At 38.0% G+C, this 17913-nt stretch overlaps 1 protein-coding gene across 1 annotated transcript; it reads left to right on the top strand.

Annotated features, from left to right (window-relative positions):
- Positions 1–203: 203 nt before the first annotated feature.
- MRPL17 (mitochondrial ribosomal protein L17) lies at positions 204–17274 on the top strand. Its single transcript, XM_001380327.5, has 3 exons — positions 204–4622; positions 4805–4873; positions 15398–17274. Exons 1-3 carry the CDS (start codon positions 4449–4451, stop codon positions 15653–15655), a joined length of 501 nt encoding a protein of 166 aa, XP_001380364.1. The 5' UTR covers positions 204–4448; the 3' UTR covers positions 15656–17274.
- Positions 17275–17913: the final 639 nt, after the last annotated feature.

Here is a 17913-nt window from a genome sequence, read left to right as displayed (position 1 = left end):
GAGAAGTTCTCCTTCCCTTTTCCTCTCTCTCTCTCTCTCTCATTGCTTAATTTCTTCCTTCTATTGTAAATAAAGTACCATAAATTTCCATTCTGACTTGAGTATTTCATTGGAATTTAGAATTCAAATCCCTGGTAACCAACTAAAATATATTCAGTCCAACCCTTACAAGAAGAGCAAGGAAGTCACTAAGCAGGTAAGTTAAATAATTAGTTTTTGGTTTATTAAATACAGTTACATATTACAATTATACATTTATGTTATTTAAACTATAAATGTCACAAAATTATGTTTTTTTTCTCCAAGTAACACACCCGAGTTATGCTCATAGTTTTGGTGAATTTTGACACTCCAAGTTCAAAAGGTTGCCCATCACTGAGTCTAGAGGAAAGTTAACAAATTTTAAGGAATCAACAAAAACAATAAAGTACAGTAGAATGCAAATTTCTTGGAAGCAGAAGTTTTTTATTTTTGTTAGTATTATAAATACCTAGACCAGCACTTTGCCCATATGTATTCCATTGTTTTTCCAATAAACAGAATAAATAAACAAAAGGTACTTCCTAATTACTGAAGTAAACTGAATAAACCAAAATAAAAAGTATTGGTAATTTAAAATTTATGCAATCCACAGCTTAGTTTGTTTTTCTTAATGAAGGACTAATTTTAACAATACACAATTGCTATTTGTTTCCAAAGGCTTTTCTGAACTTATCTTCTGTGTGTTTTTTCTGTATTTTGTCTCTTTTGCTGTTATTGCAAATGTAGTTGTAATTAGCACATATGTGTTCACTTTTACTCCACTGGGAGATCAGAGAGGTAAATTATTGAAAGTGTGACCTTTTTTTGGAATAAACTTTGAAAGAATCAACAAAAATAGACATTCAGATAAGCAAAAACCAGATTGAAAGCCTCTTTGGGGCAGGAACTGTTTTTCCTGGTACTTTGCACTATGGGTCCTTAATAAGTGAACTGAATAAACAAGAAAAAAAATTGCACTCAAAGCACACCATAAACTTCTACAATTTACAGTCTTTTTTTTTTCTATGTATATAGTAATTTTTAAAAAGATAGTAGCAAAAATGCCCTATCAATTTTCATGTGCCATTCTGACCTTTTTTTTCCTTTGCATTTCGTTCCTGTTATCACGGCTGATGCTACTGTTAATACCTGTGTGGGCCAGTAACACATTGCTGCTCTTACTGAGTCCTTTACTCTGACATCACCTCATTTATCTTTCAAAAGTGATTTGTATTCTTCAGACTTGTGGTATTTTTTCTGAACATAACACTTCATTTCATTCATGTTACACAAGTTGTTCAGCCATTTACAGTTATGGCTCATTTGTACTGTTTCTGCTATTATACACGTCTGTGATATATATCATTGAGATATGATACTGGTAGGAATTTTTTTGTACAGATAGGTCTTTTTTCTAATAAATGATAATGATAGTCAATAACTAGCATTTATGTAGTTCTCTAAAGTTTGTGAAATGCTTACAAATATTCTTATTTGATCTTTACAAACAATCCTGGGAAGTAGATACTACTATTTATCTTCATTTTGTGAATGGGGAAATTGAAAAAGACAGAGATTAAGTCTAGACCTGGAATCAGGAAGACCTGAGCTCAAATATGATATCAGAGACGTAATAGCAGTGTGACCCTGGGTAAGTCACTTAACCCCAACGCCTAGCCTCTACTGCCATTCTCCTTTGGGTAGGGTTTTTTTTTTTAAATCAATAGCAACAAAAGTCAAAGAGTTCTGTTGAAACTCAAACTATAAGCCAATGTTTATTAAAACAATCTGGTGGGGGAAGAGGGGTTGCTCAGTGGTTTGAGAGCCAGACCTAGAGACGGGGGATCCTAGGTTCAAATCTGGCCTCAGATACTTCCCAGCTGTGTGACCCTGGGCAAGTCACTTAACCCCCATTGCTTAACCCTTACCACTCCTCTGCCTTGGAACCAATACATAGTATTGATTCTAAGATGGAAGGTAAGGGTTTAAAAACAAACAAACAAAAAACAATCTGGTATTGTTTTAAACTTTTTAAAAAGTAGATGAATGAAAAAAATAGACTAGACAAGGTAGAAGAAACAATGGAACTCAATATCCCAGTGTTTAATAAACCTGAAAACTTAAATTACTTTTATAAGAACTTTTAATTTGTTAATTTGCTGGTAAAACATAGAAAGCAGTCTGGAAGAAATTAGGTTTAGACTAATATGCCATATAAGAGTCCATTCTAAATGGAAGTGTTCTTAATATTAAAGATGATACTATATAAATTTTTAGGAGAGAAGCAGATAATATGCCTCTCACAGATATGAGTAGTTAACATATTTTTAATCAAACAAGATAGAGATAATAACAAAAGATAAAATGGATAATTTTGATCACATGAAGCTGAAAAGCTACTATATAGAGTTAATGCAGCTAGGACAAGAGAAATAGTCAAATGGGAAAAATCTTTGTATTGAATGCTTTTGATAAGTGTTTGGCTTCCCAGAGATAGAAACAGAAAGAAAGACATGACCAAAAAAGTCAATCATTGATAGATATAAACAAATATATTCAACTACAAATCCTTATAATCCTCTCTAACAAATATGATTGGTCACCCAATAAATATTTACTAAAGAGCCCATTGTGTGCCAGGTATTGGGCTAAGCACTGGAGCTTATTCATATATTTAGGAAACTTCTTTAAACGTACTCTGAACTTCAATTCAATAAATATTTATTACGTAACCTATTATGTGCCAGGTATAGTGCTAAAGAACAAATACAAATAAGAAAAACAGCTCATTAAGTCCAGTAGCTTACAATATGAGGGAAGACAACAAATAAAAAAAAGTTGAAAGGGGAGTGCAGCAGTTGCAGGCACACTGTTTGGTGGAATGGCAACTAAGCAAATGGTAATGGAAAACAGTTCATTCTGAGCCCAGTATAAGGAAAGACACTGGGAGGAGTTTATAGTGTCACCCTTTAGCCCTCCAATCCGTGGGGAGGGGGAGGGAGCTGGGAGAATTGAGAAGGTCCCGAGTTTCAAAAACTGCATCTTCTGTAATTACATTAGTTGGGTTAGGGTAGAATCTCCTCTTCCTTCTTTAAACATACAGGGATGGATAGACTGACTCTGACTCTCACTCTCTCTCACTCTCTCTCTCTGTTATATTCACTTGTCAACAAAATTTTAAATTGCAATGTACAGATATCACTTAATATAAAAATCACACTATATTTTCCTTTGGGGTTTTATTTATACAAAAAAAAAGCAACAAAAGCTAAGGAAATTCTTACTCTACTGTAATTAGCTACATTAACAAGATATAGTAAAAAAAAGCAGTTAAGAAACACTTTCTTTTAAGACATAAAAGGTATAAAATAATTAACTGCAGCTATTAAGACAACTGCACAACAGAATGTACATGCAAGTGATTGTAGGAAAGAAGTATCTATTAGAAAAAGATACACGGTTCTGATATTTCTAAGATATGCATTGTTATATATTTCTTTTGTTCAGCAAACTACTGCAGTCCTGTAATTATCTCGAAAATGTGTATGAATATATCATATAAATACTAGCATGTAAATAGTACACACATAAACAAAACACTATACAGTCTAAACAAAGGGCATAAAAATGCACGAATATACAGACATACTTCTACAAAAAGCAATTCTCCTAAATCTTAATGCCTTCCAACATTACTCTCAATTTATCCTGTCTATACCTTGTTTGTATGTCGTTTTCTGCATATTTCTTCCATTAAGTAATCTCCCGGAAAGCAAAAAGTCTTTTTCCTTCTTTGTACTCCCAGTGCTTTGAATAGTACATATCACAGGGAATGTGTTGAATAAATACATACTGGCTGATTGATTGAAGCACATAACATACCCCCAAATCCTATAGGGTCTGAAGTTGGAACTCAGTCCACCAATCGGAGGAACATTTGCAGGACTCTGGAACATGCATAATCTCTTCTTAACCAAAAAGTCGAAGAGCCCAAGAAGCAGCCCGGAACTACCATTCCCAGGTGGCTCCGAGATGTTCTTTATTTATACAACAATCTACTAGAAGGAGGTGCTCTCTGAATTCGCTTTTCAGCCCGCCAGGGGACGCCATGCCATCTACCCGTTACAACTGAATGTGGCATTTAAGAAGCGCCCACTCCTCATCCCCGCCCCTTGACGCACGCAGCTCGCACGTTCCGCTCCGCCGGACTACTCTGTAAATAGGTGCGGTCCGACACTCCACCGACCACTGCCACCAAAGCGGACGCATAGACGCATGCGCAGACACGTACACCACGACACCCCGCCCCACCCCGCAATTACGCATGCTCGATTACAGTCAGTTTGTACTGCGGCCAACACCTGCGTACACATCCCAGTCCCTGGGGCAGTTCCGGTTCCGGGTGGCGACGCAAGTAGCTGTCCACCATGCGACTCTCAGTTGTCGCGGCCATCTCACACGGGCGAGTGTATCGCCGCCTAGGTCTGGGCCCTGAATCCCGCATCCATCTACTACGCAACCTGCTGACGGGCCTAGTGCGCCATGAGCGTATTGAGGCTACCTGGGCCCGTGTTGACGAGATGCGCGGCTATGCCGAAAGGGTGAGGACAGAGGGCGGGCTGAACTAAGGGGAAAGGGTGGGATTTCCGGGAGAGGGTGGGACGAGTCCTGTGGGCGGGGTCGGGGGGGTACACGTGGCGGGAGGAGGAGTCTTGGAGGCCCTAGAGGTACTTTGTATCTCCGGCCCCGCCCACTATCCGTGATTCTGCCCCTTTCCTCTTAGCTCATTGACTACGGAAAGCTGGGAGACACCAACGAGAAGGCGATGCGGATGGCTGACTTCTGGCTAACGGTGAGTGAGCATGCGCGCACGTGATGCTAAAGAATAAAATGTGGGGCTCTGGGCAGTCCTATTCTGTTAACATTGACTTCCCTCTCACTCAGAATCCCTGCGTTATTTTCACTTGCAGTGCTAAGCCAAGTTTCGCCCCTCTCTGTACTTGTACAGTTGATAACCTTAAGTAAAGAACTTTACTGTTGTCTGTATTATCTTTTTTTTTTAATTTTTAAGATTATTTACGTCTTTGGAATGTTAGGAACTTTTTTGGAACCCTGTTCTATGTTAGTCATTCTTCCTAACTTTGTTAGTCATTCTTCCTAACTTTGAATAATTTACAATTTTTTTAAACATGCTTTGTTTTCTATAAGGTGATAAAAATGTTGAACAAGAGAGATGTGGTGACACAGCTCTGTGGTATGTTACTATGATCTCTCATTGAGTGACATGAAATCTAATATTCAATATTTTTTATCTATACCATTTAGTCAGTTATGAAGACAGTACCTGAATCATTATTCATCTTATATTTTTGTAGAATTACTGTAAAGATGTCATGATTTATTATGGTTAATAAACTTGATCAATAATCATTGTATTTGGGGATACCTATTAGATCCAATACCTATTAGAAACAGTATTAATTATATTAAGCAAATGCCTGGATTATATTTGCTTGATAATCTTTCTGTCACCAGATGTCAAATTCTAAGGTTTAAATAAACTTACAAGCACCTTCTTCAGAATGCTAAGCAATCACCTTAGACTTCACAGCTTGCCTTCAAGTTACCAATCAACAGATGCTCTCAAAGTCAAAGGGAAAATAAAAAATAAGTGAAAGATATATTTTGTGAAATAAGTTTGTGACTGTCAACAGCATACAGTTTCAAGGACTCCAGGATGATTTAAACATAAAATATTTAAACAATAGTAAGGTATGAGAATGGCCAACTTATGCCTGATCATTATTAGTATCTTAATACTTTCCATTTGATACTAGTCTGTGCATGTAGGCAATTAATCTTGGATCAATAACCATTGGCCTAAACTAGAGTCAACTAAGCACATGATACCAGATTTGAACTGAATCCAGGCCCAGCACTATTCACTGGACCATCAGCTGCCTCAAAGTTATTGTTGACCTTTGACAAAACAGTTTCAATGTGGTTAAAAAAAAAATAGGGAGATTTTCAGGAGTTAGAGTTGTGGAGGCCTCCAGCATAGGCCATTCTTTCTAACAGTTTGGCAGGAAAGAGAAGGAAGATAGAAAAAGACCTTGATAAAAAAGGAAGGCTAAAAAGAAGAGATTCTTAAGTCTGTTGGTTGAGGAGAAGAAACCAGGAGAAAATTGGAGCAGGCTTCTGGAAAAGAGGTAAAGTTGGAAAGCTAGTTCATAGTTGGAGGGCTTGGCTTTCTCAAGGGAGAAAGCAGTTTCATCCATTTCCTTTGACCAGAGTGAAGTGGGATAGAATGAGAGAGGAAACAAATTTTAAGATGTGGAATCAATCAATCAATCTTTAAGTGTAAAGCACCTTTCTGTGATCTAGGAACATGCAGATGCAGATGCAGAGGGTAAAAAGGTAAACATGAAATTGTCCTCACTTTTTAGGAGGTAACATTTCAGGAGAGGCAAATATAAATATGTATATAAAATAAACACAAGGCCATTGAAGAGGAAGGCATGAGCATCTGGGAATATAAAAAGACTTAGTGATGAAGATAACATTTGAGCTGAGCTTTGAAAGAAACAAGGAATTTGAAGGGGGCAGAGATGCAGAGGGAGCTTCCTATAACAATGAGGCACAGTCTCTATTAAGACATAGAAATGTGAAATAGAGCATCCTGTGTGTGGAATAGCAAGAGAGCTTGTTTGGCTGAGCCATGGACTTTAGGAAGAGGTGTCATATAGCTAATAAAACTGGAAAGTAGTTGGAACTAGGGAGCAAAGGGCTTTAACTATCCAACTTGAGTATTTGTATTTGACCCTAGGGATAATAAGGAGCCAGTAGATTTTATTGAGTAGGGGAATAACATGCTCATACACTTTAGGAAGATTATGTTCATAGCTGAATAAAAGATAGACTTGAAATGGATAAAACTTGAGGCAAGGCAACCTAAAATTAGGAAGTAGTCCACCTGAGAAGTGATGATGTCCATGTGAGTAAGGAAGAGGGAACATATGCGAGAGATGATGTGGAATAGAATCAACGAGATTTGGCAGCCAATTGGATTTACAAGGTGAGGGAAAGTGAAGAGTTAAGGGTCCCTCAAGTTTGCAAAGCTATGTAACTAAAATATGCCTGCACCAGAAATAAGGGAGTTCAGAAGAAGGTGGGTTTAGGGCAGAAAGATATGTTTTGGACATGTTGAGTTTAAGCTGCCTTTAGGACATTTATTTCAAAATATGATGTGGCAGTGGTAGAGCTGAAAAGGACTTTATAGACACTCTCACTTAGTATTACTACTTCATTTTATAAGTGGGGAAACTGAGAGATGAAATTATTTTTCCATGGTCATGGAAATGTTAAATAGCAAATACAAAGAACAGTAATCTAAGAGGTAAGAGTGCAAATTTGGTAGCTTAAGCAAAGAACATCTATAAAGTCTAAGTGATCTAGGAATTCTCTGAGTTGGAAGGTAGTGAGGATGTTTTACATATATTTATGACACATATAGGGATAAAAATCCTTTGTATGTCACCCAGGAAAAGTCATACAGCCTGCATTTGATTTCTAGGAAGCCTAAATTTGTTTCTGTGCAACTTCCCCTCTTTGTTCCTATTTCTTCTCTTTGGAGCCAACCAGAGCAAGTCTAATGGTTCTTCCATATGAGAGATTTGAATAGCATTATCCTGTGCCCCTGACTGAGTCTTTCCTAGAAACTAAATATTGTCAGTTCCTTTAGTTGATCTATGTTTTGATCCAGCTTTGAACATCCTCATCAGTCTCTTGAAATAGCTCCTCTTTTTCTTCTCATCAGAATATATTCTAGATCCTCTCATCATCCTTGTCACTCTCCTCTGTATAGACTTAAGCTTCTCATTATTCCTCCTAAAATGTTGCACCTGGAATGACACATAATCCTCTTAACTGTAGTTTGACCAGGGCAAAATACAAACAGTGCTTCCTTTATCATATTTTTACCTTTTATAATGTAACCTATGGTTGCATTAGCTTTTTTGACTTGTGATAGCACACTTAATTCTTACTTATCTTTCAGTTCGCTAAAACCCCTGTTATTTTTCACACAAAATATTAAGCTCCATGTTACTAGCCATGTTACTATATCATCGATATATTTGTGAAGATGATTTTTTGACTGAAGAGTAGGATTTTACATTTATCCCTTATTAAATTTCATCTTAATAAATCTGGTCTATCATAGTAATCCATCAAGACTTTTTTTGGACCCTTACTCTGTTATATGTATAACAACTTTTATTATCCAGCATTTTTAGCAATTCTATCTTTGTGTCATCTACAAATTTGATTTGGTAGACTATTAGATAATTCAGTGTTAAAAAGTGAGGCAACAAGGTAGTTCATTAGATAGAGAGACCTGGGTTCATATCTGGCCCTAGATACTTCCTAGTTGTGTAAGTCACTTAAAAAAGTTGGGCAAGTCGCTTAAAAATTTTTTTTTTTGTTTTAAACACAAAGTCAAAGACAGATCCCTATGACCTTCTACTGGAAGACTCCCTCCCGATTCATAACTACTCTTTGGATTTGGTCATTTCTGATTCTACTGACTATACTATTATTTAAGCCACAACTCTCCATTTTTCTCTGCCATGTGAAACTGTTATATGCTTTACTGAATTATGTTATTTCTGAAAAATTCCCCTGATCTACTAGTTTGATAACTTTGTTCCCCATACCACCCCAAAAAGGTTGGCATGCCAAGAATTCTTTTAAGAAGCTTTTCAATGATCACCATTTCACTTTCCAAATCATCTCTTTAATAATCTCTTTATCATTTTTGTCAGGAATTAAAACCAGCTTACTATCTATAGTTTTTAGTTTTGACCTTTCTATGTTTTGAAAATCAGGACACATTTTCTCTTTTCTAATCATGTGATAAATCTCCCATTCACTTTTTTTTTTTTAAACTCTTACCTTCAGTCTTGGAATTAATACTGTGTATTGGCTCCAAGGCAGAAGAGCGGTAAGGGCTAGGCAATGGGGGTTAAGTGACTTGCCCAGAGTCACACAGCTGGGAAGTGTCTGAGGCCAGATTTGAACCTAGGACCTCCCGTCTCTAGGCCTGACTCTCAATCTACGGAGCCACCCAGCTGCCCCCTCACTTTTATTTTTTCAAAGATCACAGCAAGCAGTTTGGAAATTATAGTTGCTGGTTCTTTCATTACCTTGGGATATATTTCATCTCATCTTAGTTGCTTGAACTCACTGAGTACAGGAATAAGATACTCTTTTGTAAATGTCTTTTTTTTTTAACTCTTAACCTTCCATCTTAGAATCAACACTGTGTTGTTTCCAAGGCAGAAGAGTGGTAAGGGTTAGGCAATCGGGTTAAATGACTTGTCCGAGATCACACAGTTGAAGGACCTCCCATCTCTAGGCCTGGCTCTCAATCCATTGCACCACCTACCTGTCCCCCTCTTCACTTATTCTTCAATTCACTCTTAACTATTTTTGTTTTTCTTACCCAATGAGAAGCTCATTCCTCCTGAAAGAAAAACAAAACAGGAGTTTAGTATTTCTACATTTTCTTTGTTTTCTGTTGTCATTATCTGGGAAGTGGTCCTGTGCCTTCTGGGATCTTATTCTTTCCTCCGTGTTACTCAGTAAAAGTTCCTCAGTAAAAGCTCTGATTATCCTTAGTGTTCATTGCAGGATTTTGCTGCTTCTAAACTTTGTATTGCTGACCCTATTCTCAATAGAAGTTTAAAATTCTTTTTCCATTTATCTTCTGATTTGTTCTCACTTCCAGTTTCTGTATATGTCTTTTTAAATCTGTATTTGTTGAAGAGTTTCCTGAGCATCCATATTAGTATTTTTAGACACCTCTCCTTTTTTTTTCTCCTCATTGAAATAAATGTTGTTTGTATCCTTAGAACTTTCATTCTTGATATTTTCTTCACCCTTTTGAGACCCTGTAAAAATATTAGCCCATGGAATCCTACCTTTCTTTTCCCTGAATCCTTTAAAATCAGGATATGCATCAGGCTTTGCCTGATTTTCCTCTCCTTCACCAGTTCTATGTCTGGGTAGTCTCCTAAGATTCCATTGTTTCTGTCCCAATAGTTTTGTTCCTTATTCATCAGAATCAGGTCATAAATAGTCATCTTCCTTATTTTTCAACCTTTTTGAGGATAAAATTACTATTAAGATGAATAAAAATTTTGTTAGCTGTTTTGCTTTTGACAAAGTCATAGCAGGTTTATATATAAGCAAAATGCTGCATGTGTATTATATGCACTATATAATACCTTTCACACTGGATTTCCGACCTTTTTTCCAGATCCCTCATCTATTTCCATTAGTTGTCCAGGTGACCTGCAGAATAATACTCCTGTGACAGTATCATTTTTGTTTCTTCTTCCATTGATCCTCACCTAAACACCATCCACCTTGCTCTTCCTCAATCTTGATTCCTGAATTTCTTCATGTGAATACATCTTGACTGATAATACTATTCCATAGCCCTTTTCTTTTTTTCCTTTCAAATTAGGAAAATGTAACTATTCCAATCACAAGTCCCATCCAATTCAATATCAATGACACGAGGTAAAATGTTCCTCTTTGTCATTTAGACTTTGTCCATTTACATAACAACATATAAAAACATAATTTTTTTCTGGATCTCTTCTTAGATATTTTTCCTGTGAATTACTGGTCCTCTACTATTTTTTCTGCCTGTGCTGTATCTGCTACTTTATTGTCTGAGAAATTATTTTCTCCCTTCTTTTCCTTTTTCACTTGAAATCCCATTTAATCAAATTTGAAAACCCTTGCCAAACATTTTTATCGGTCTTCAGGATGTACATTCTATCTGTGGCCACCATTCCTTTCTTCAAACTAATAAATTTATTTGCGGTTGAACTCTGAATATATAATAGGTGGTCACCAGGAATTTAATTTCTAAATCCCAAAATGAATTACTAAAGTAAATGGAATTTATGGTAGTTTATTTACAATATAATATTTATAATAGAAGGAAGAGATTAAGGACTAAGAGAGAGAGAAACTCTGGCTTCTTCTGATACCAGTTAGAATCTCTAAGTCCCAGCCAGGGGAAGAGAGTCTCAAGAAGATGGGCCTTACCTGGTGTGAACTTTAAAACAATTCTACCCTAATCAGACCATTCTTTAGAAGATCTGATTTAGCTATTTCCTGATCAATAACAATGGAGGTACTTGGAGTAACAGAATCAGGTCTTGGAAACTCTCTACATTCTCCATCCTTCTTAGTTTAACAAGATTAGGAAGGTCTGCATCAAACTCAAGATTTAATTATCTGGAAATGGCCTTCAACAGACATGCAAAAAAAGGGACAGACCTCTGGGCTGTCCTAAGTCAAGCTAAATCATCATTGGTACAGATGAGATGCAGGAAAGTGATGTAAAACTCTCTACATAAGGCACATCACTTCCTCTCTCCTTCTCTTTCCCCGGAGAGATGACTCTGGCTGGCAGCATGCTAGGCATTCCAACATCTTGGTGTGGTGGCTATTGTCTGAGTTCGGTGGTGAGTTTTGCCCTGGAGCTGATTTCAGGTTCGGGCATCTTAGCTGAGCCTCTTTGGAGGTCAGGCTGATTCTTTCCTCCTTCATACTCCAAAGCCTTATCTCCTAATCTCCCCACTCTGTACCATGGGGGGCGGGGGGGGGGTGTAGGAGGCCTACTCCTTTCCTTCTTCCTCCTCCTTAATATCCTCCACTATCAAAATCAACCTAAAATTTCCAGCTGACTTGGGTTTTTCATTAGGATTTTATAAATAAAATCCTTGGCGACCTAAATTAATTATACGTTCAGTCTCAGCCATAATTTCACCCTTTACACTGGAGGCTTCATGCCTCCAGAAAGGCGGGGTCACTAAGTCAGCTTTTCACTCACCATCGATGACAGTCTGAAAAAAGTCTGGGTGTCTGCTTTCCTGTTGCTCCTCCAGGGTCCGTCTTCCAGCCACTCCTCCAAGTCAATGCCCGCATCTCGGAGCAGCTATCTGAATGCATGATCCAGATCCGAACGACCAAAACTCTCTTCTGCCTTTTGGTCCTCTTTTTAAAAATTTTTTTCTCTTGTGTCACCTCCCCCAAATTTCATGTCTACCAACCACAGCAGATGCTTTTCTCCAGGACTGCCCATTCTTTAGTTCTCACCTTCTCTGGTTAGATTTTCTCCAGGACTGCCCACTCTTTAGTTCTCACCTTCTTTGGTTAGATTATATCTTTTTGGGTTACTTAACACCTCTTTTGTTAAGTTCACCTTATGTAGCTACTAAACCCTTTTTGTAGTTAAAATCTAAAAATAGATTGTAGCTTACAATTCTAGCTTCACTATAAAGGAAGAGCTAAGTACCTTCATTGTTACAATCAGGAAATAGCTAAATCCAATCTTCACAAAACCATGGTCTAGAAAGCCAAATCCCATCCTCAGATAACACTTTCTCAAATACTGATTGTTTTCCCTAGTTGGCTTTCTCTTCTTTAGCACCCCTCTCAGTCAGCCCCATTGATTTAAAAAAAAAAAATCCTTGCCCCTGCAATTGTTAGCTTCTTTTTCAGGACTTCATAATCTCTAACAATGATCAAATCTTTCTGTAGTATCATTTGTCCCTAATGAATTACCCAGAGTAGGTATTAGTTATCAGTCTTTACAGTTCTCAGGAAAGGGTCCCATGACCAGTATGATTTTCTCCATACCACTTCCAACTTTCCAAACCTCAAAAAAAATATATGATATAAGTTAAATATAACCAATTCCTTAGAAGGATGACATAATTCTGATAAGCTAAAATCCTTAGGATTAACAACAGAGAACTAATCTTTAAACCGATTGCTCTGTACCTCTCTCACCAGCCTCCATGAACCAGTATCAAGAGAAGAGGTTTCCTTGCAGATTTCTGCAAGACCCCATCTTGGGATTCCTCCCAAACTAAGATTTTGCTGTAATGTCTTCTCATTCCCTAGCTCTCTGAAGACATTGATTCTCCCCAGTGTCAGGTACTGATTTAATGTAGTTAAGGAGAAAGAAACTGGAGCAAGGTGACAGTATGGACAGTTACTCTGAACCTGAGGAAGAGTACATTAAAAAACCCATCAGGAGTTGGTCCTGCTCCCCAAAATGGTGCTAATCTGATTAGAAGCCCATGCCAGCAAACCCTATCCTCTTCTCCCCCTGCCCTCATGCAAGGAGGCCAAATCAACCACCAGCAAAGGGGAAGTCTCCAAAAAGTAAATGATGGATTTTTTTTTTATGTCTAACATCAAAGATTTAAAGAGGAAAAATCCTTAAGCCCAGAACACAAGTAGAAATGTTAGCAAAGAGGTTCTTCAACCACCACCACCACCCAAAAAAGGAAGTAAATTCTCTATGAGAATATAAAGATCTCTTAACAAATTGCATAGGACAATGGAAAGTGAACCAGTGCTTGATGAAATATAGAAGTGTTCTCACAGGAGACCACAGAACAACAATAAACTCTAAAGTGGTTTAAAAAAGAAATTAATTCCATAAAAGAATAAATTAGGAATGAACATGGGTCAGAATGTAGATCTCAGTTCTCACTATAGCACTTTCTCTTAATGTAGAATTTAAAACACAAATAATTTGGAAACTGTTGACTCCACAATGGAGAATCTCTAAAGAAGTGAAAAATTAGCAAATTTGGAGTGCAAAAGTTACCAAAGTGGAGGAGAATCTGGCAAAAGAGAAGCAAGACATAGGTTAAAATAAAAGTGAATTCTATGTAAGCTAAAGCCACTGACCTTGAAGAAAGAATGTGCAGGCAAAGTCAACTTAAAAATCTTAGATCTTCCCATAAAAATCAAAATTTAAAAACCTGAATACCATGATGCATGAAATAATACAAGAAGACCAGTTCCTCAAAACTGTCCTAAAACAAATAACAGGCTTCCCCATGGATCTACATCATCATTCCTTGACACCCAGGAACTTTAGCTACTCCATCTTCAGGCAGAGGTTCATTCCTATTCCTTAATTTAGTCCTTCTCTTCCGTGTCACATCATTCTGCCATTCAACATGCTGACATGTAATAGGATTCTCCTTTACCTCTTTGGCTACTTTTTCTTCTGTTTATTCCAGGAATGTGATCTTTCTCATAGCCTGAAGAGTAGAGAGGCATTCCTCCAGTCCTTTCACCTCCTTGTGGGGGGGGGGGGGTAGTGGGGAGGGGATTATCATGTACTTTGCTCATATATACCTGATATATTGTACTGTATATTTGCAGGAAACAAAAGTTTCAGCCCACTGTTGACCCTGCTCTTAGCTTTTGTGACTAAATCTTATGCCAGTCTCTGCCATGGGAAACTTTTCTCTGTGCCCATTCCTTCACTACTGGTTCTATAATGAGGCTCAATCATGGCTTCCCACCTTTTCTCAAGATAGGATGCTTGTGAAGTCTTGATATAGTAGACATCTATAGCTGCCTTTGTGTGTGAAGCTCTCAAACAGAAATTAAATTGCTAGGAAGGCTTTACTTAAGTCTTAATTACCTACTTCTCCTAAAGAGGCAGAACAATGTTGAGTGATCATCTCGGAGTCAGAAAGACCTTAAGTTTCAAATCCCACTTCTGACACTGTAGGAACATAGGCAAACCATTAAATATCTCTAAACTTCAGTTTCCTCATCTATAAAATGGAGATGATATATGTGATATATCCTACCCCTTAGAGTTATGAGAGTCAAATGAGAATGTATGTAGGAGAATTTTGCAGACTTTAAAATCCTATGTAAATGCCATCATTATCTCCTCTTTCTCTTTGGCTATTTGAAAGAGATGATTAAATCATTGAGAGAGACTGTGATATATAGTTGAAAGAACACTGATCTTAGCATTACAAACCTAATCAAAGGTGTAGCTCAGATATTGTATAACTGTGTAGTCCAAGGTAAATTTCTCAGCCTCTCTGAACCCAGTTTTTTAGTCCATAAAGTGAAAAAATAGAACATTCACCATACTTCACAGGTTGATGGGAAACAAGTGGTTTAGAAGACTCTTTTATAAAGTCAGTAAACATTAAGTGCTTACAGCATACAAGGCACTGGGCTATATAAACATAAATCTTAACTCTGCTACTTACTAGACCTGTGGCAACAAATTTTCTTTTGGGTCTGTTTCCTCTTCTGTAAAATTAGTCCCTTAGAGTTGATGTCACCTGTTCCCTCTAAATCCTCTATGTGTGTGTCAGAGAGAGACAGACAAACACTAAGTGTTAACCTGTACCCTTTTATCAGATGAAGGAATTCTCATTACTTGGGCAGAGAGATTCTCCATGATACATTCTTATGATCAAAATAATTTTCTGCCTTTCTTTCCCTCACTCTCATCCCACAGGAAAAGGACTTGATCCCAAAATTGTTCCAGACACTGGCCCCTCGCTTCAGCAACCAAAATGGGGGCTACACAAGGATGTTTCAGATCCCGAACCGTGAAGGTGTGGACCGGGCCAAGATGGCAGTGATTGAATACAGGGGGAACCCCCTCCCTCCACTGATGGTGCCACATCGGGACAACAATCGTACACTCCTCAATCAATTAATTTTGGGCCTTCAAAAGGATCTGGAACAGAGACCCCCAAGATCTACTGCATAAAGGCCATGAGAATGTAGTTCAAAGCAACACAGCCCAGAAGACTGAGTTCTTGTTGGGTATTCTGGCCTGGTACTTTATGAGGGCAGACAACTTATATTGCCTTCCTCTCTCTGGATTTCCTGGAACTTCACAGTTATTGTCTTCCCTTGTTACTAGGAAATCTCAGTCCACACTATGTGAGCACAGGAATAGAGCAAGAGATAAATGTGTATTTGTGGGGCAAGCCAGTGCCCTTGGAGCCATCATTTTCTGGGCCTTGAGGAAGGAAGGAAAAAAACAGGCTGATAGGCTTCACTTTGTACAATAGATGGTTTCTATTCAGTTGTGTGTAATTTGAGTACTGTTTTTATCCATTTCTCTCCCTGGCCTCTAGGGTGAGACTATTCTCTCTAGAAGGCCTGGCTCTAGACAGAACTCTACTGAGTCTCTTCCCTAAGCCAGAAGCTCCAGAAGACATTATAGCTGTCCTTCTGTATCCAAGGCAGGGGCATTCACAACTTCTACCCCAACCATCTATAGTAGCCTTGAGTAGGCTAAGTATATTCTCTGTACCCTCTTTTCTCCCCAACTTATATACTTTAGCTTTGGATTATTGTTAAACCCTAAGTCTTTGAAGGCTTTGCAGGATTGGGATGAAGAAGATGCATACAGTGTTGAGGAGGACCATCCCAATGTCCCGTAACATACACATAGGCTAACCTATGTAAGTAGATGTGATGAGGGGGAATCCCAAAACCAGCTTCAGTAAGGTCAGCCTAGGGTGGGAATCAGGATGTAGATCCTGCTGAGAATTTCCTGGAAATATTTCCCATGTACTGACTCTCAGTCTACTTTCTGGGGAGGGAGGAAATCCGGTGCTGCAGAGCAATGAGATTCATTCATATGGGTAGCCTTGCTTTAGGTGCCACAGAACTAAAGGAAATCCGAAGTCAACACCCTTTTCTCTGTCCCTAAATATATGCCCCACAACTATCACAAGATTAGCACACATATAAGATTTAAATATACACAAGGAATTACCTTTTGGAAACTAAGTAGGAGTCAACAGGTATAGAATCCCCAGACTATGGTTACTCCCTGGGGAGATAGGAAGAACTAAATTCTCTATCCTGGTTATTTTGGAATAATGGGAAATAACAGTCTTGGGTACTTTTAGAAATAATATTTTAAGGGAATCCTGATCTCATTCTGCAGTAAAATGATAAGGAAATATTGACTCTAGCTATTCATTTGGATGGCATTTCAAAATGTGGTAACCCTCAGGGAGAATTTGTGAAGTCTTGGCTTGGATCTCAAGAAAAGAGATTGGGATGCTGGTCAGTTCTGAACTTTTGTCACTTGCTGATATAGTAATGAAAAACTAGCAATAGGTTTTTATCTGTGAGACAATGTTGAGGCCATTTAGGGACACTGGTGGGGAATCTAGATCTACCCATTTCTGGGTATAGTTAAAAATTCTAGCCCTGGTTACCTTATGACAAAATAATGGGGAACCTTTTCTTTGGTCTTAGTGATGTAAACTTGCCCTGGTCATTTTTGCATATGATGATGGGGAATCCAGGCCTTCATTATTCTGGGAAAGTTAAAATCCTCATCCTTAATAAATGTTGATTAATCGATCCTTTTCACTCTGTAGTACAATGATAGGAAATTCTGACCATGATTACTTTCAGGAATAATGGAAAAATAATCTTGTCCCTAGTCACACAGTGGAACAGTGATGATAAATTGTGGTCCTGACTGGGGTCATCCTGTGGACCTATGATAAGGAACTCTAGCCCTACTCATATGTAGGACTGACAGAGAAATCGTGGCCCTGTTTATTCTTTGTGACAGTGATGAGAGAATCCAAACCCTAGACAGTAATGTAGAAGTAGGAAAATCCATCCCAGCACTGGTGATTCCTTAATGATGATAGGGAAATCTTGGCTCAAGACATTTTGGGACAGTGGTGGGTATTCAAATCAAGTCATCAAGCACTTTATGCCAGCACTAGGGACGCAAAGAAAGGTGAAAAGATTGTATATGGGGGTTGAAAGAGTGAAGGATGACACCCATGTTTTGAGCCTGAGTGACCAGGAGAATGGTGGTGCACTGGATAATAATAGGACAATTAAGAGAGGCTTTAGAGGGGAAAATCAGTTTTATGCATGCTGAGTTTAAAACATCTACTTTGAGATGTCTCAAAAGGCAGTTGGAAGATTTGAGTCTAGAGATTAATAGATTAGGGCTAGATAAGTAGTTCTGAGAATCATCAT

Source organism: Monodelphis domestica, chromosome 4 (assembly GCF_027887165.1).
Source record: "Monodelphis domestica isolate mMonDom1 chromosome 4, mMonDom1.pri, whole genome shotgun sequence".
Taxonomy (NCBI): Eukaryota; Metazoa; Chordata; class Mammalia; order Didelphimorphia; family Didelphidae; genus Monodelphis; species Monodelphis domestica.
Note: the sequence above shows the minus strand (reverse complement) of the source record. Positions and strands in the feature narration are given on the sequence as shown.

Excerpts from the sequence above, each read along its gene's own strand:
- MRPL17 (XM_001380327.5), top strand. The coding sequence starts at position 4,449 with ATGCGACTCTCAGTTGTCGCGGCCATCTCACACGGGCGAGTGTATCGC. Across the intron at positions 4,623-4,804 it reads TGCGCGGCTATGCCGAAAGG|CTCATTGACTACGGAAAGCT; the intron begins GTGAGGACAGAG and ends CTTTCCTCTTAG. Across the intron at positions 4,874-15,397 it reads TGGCTGACTTCTGGCTAACG|GAAAAGGACTTGATCCCAAA; the intron begins GTGAGTGAGCAT and ends CTCATCCCACAG.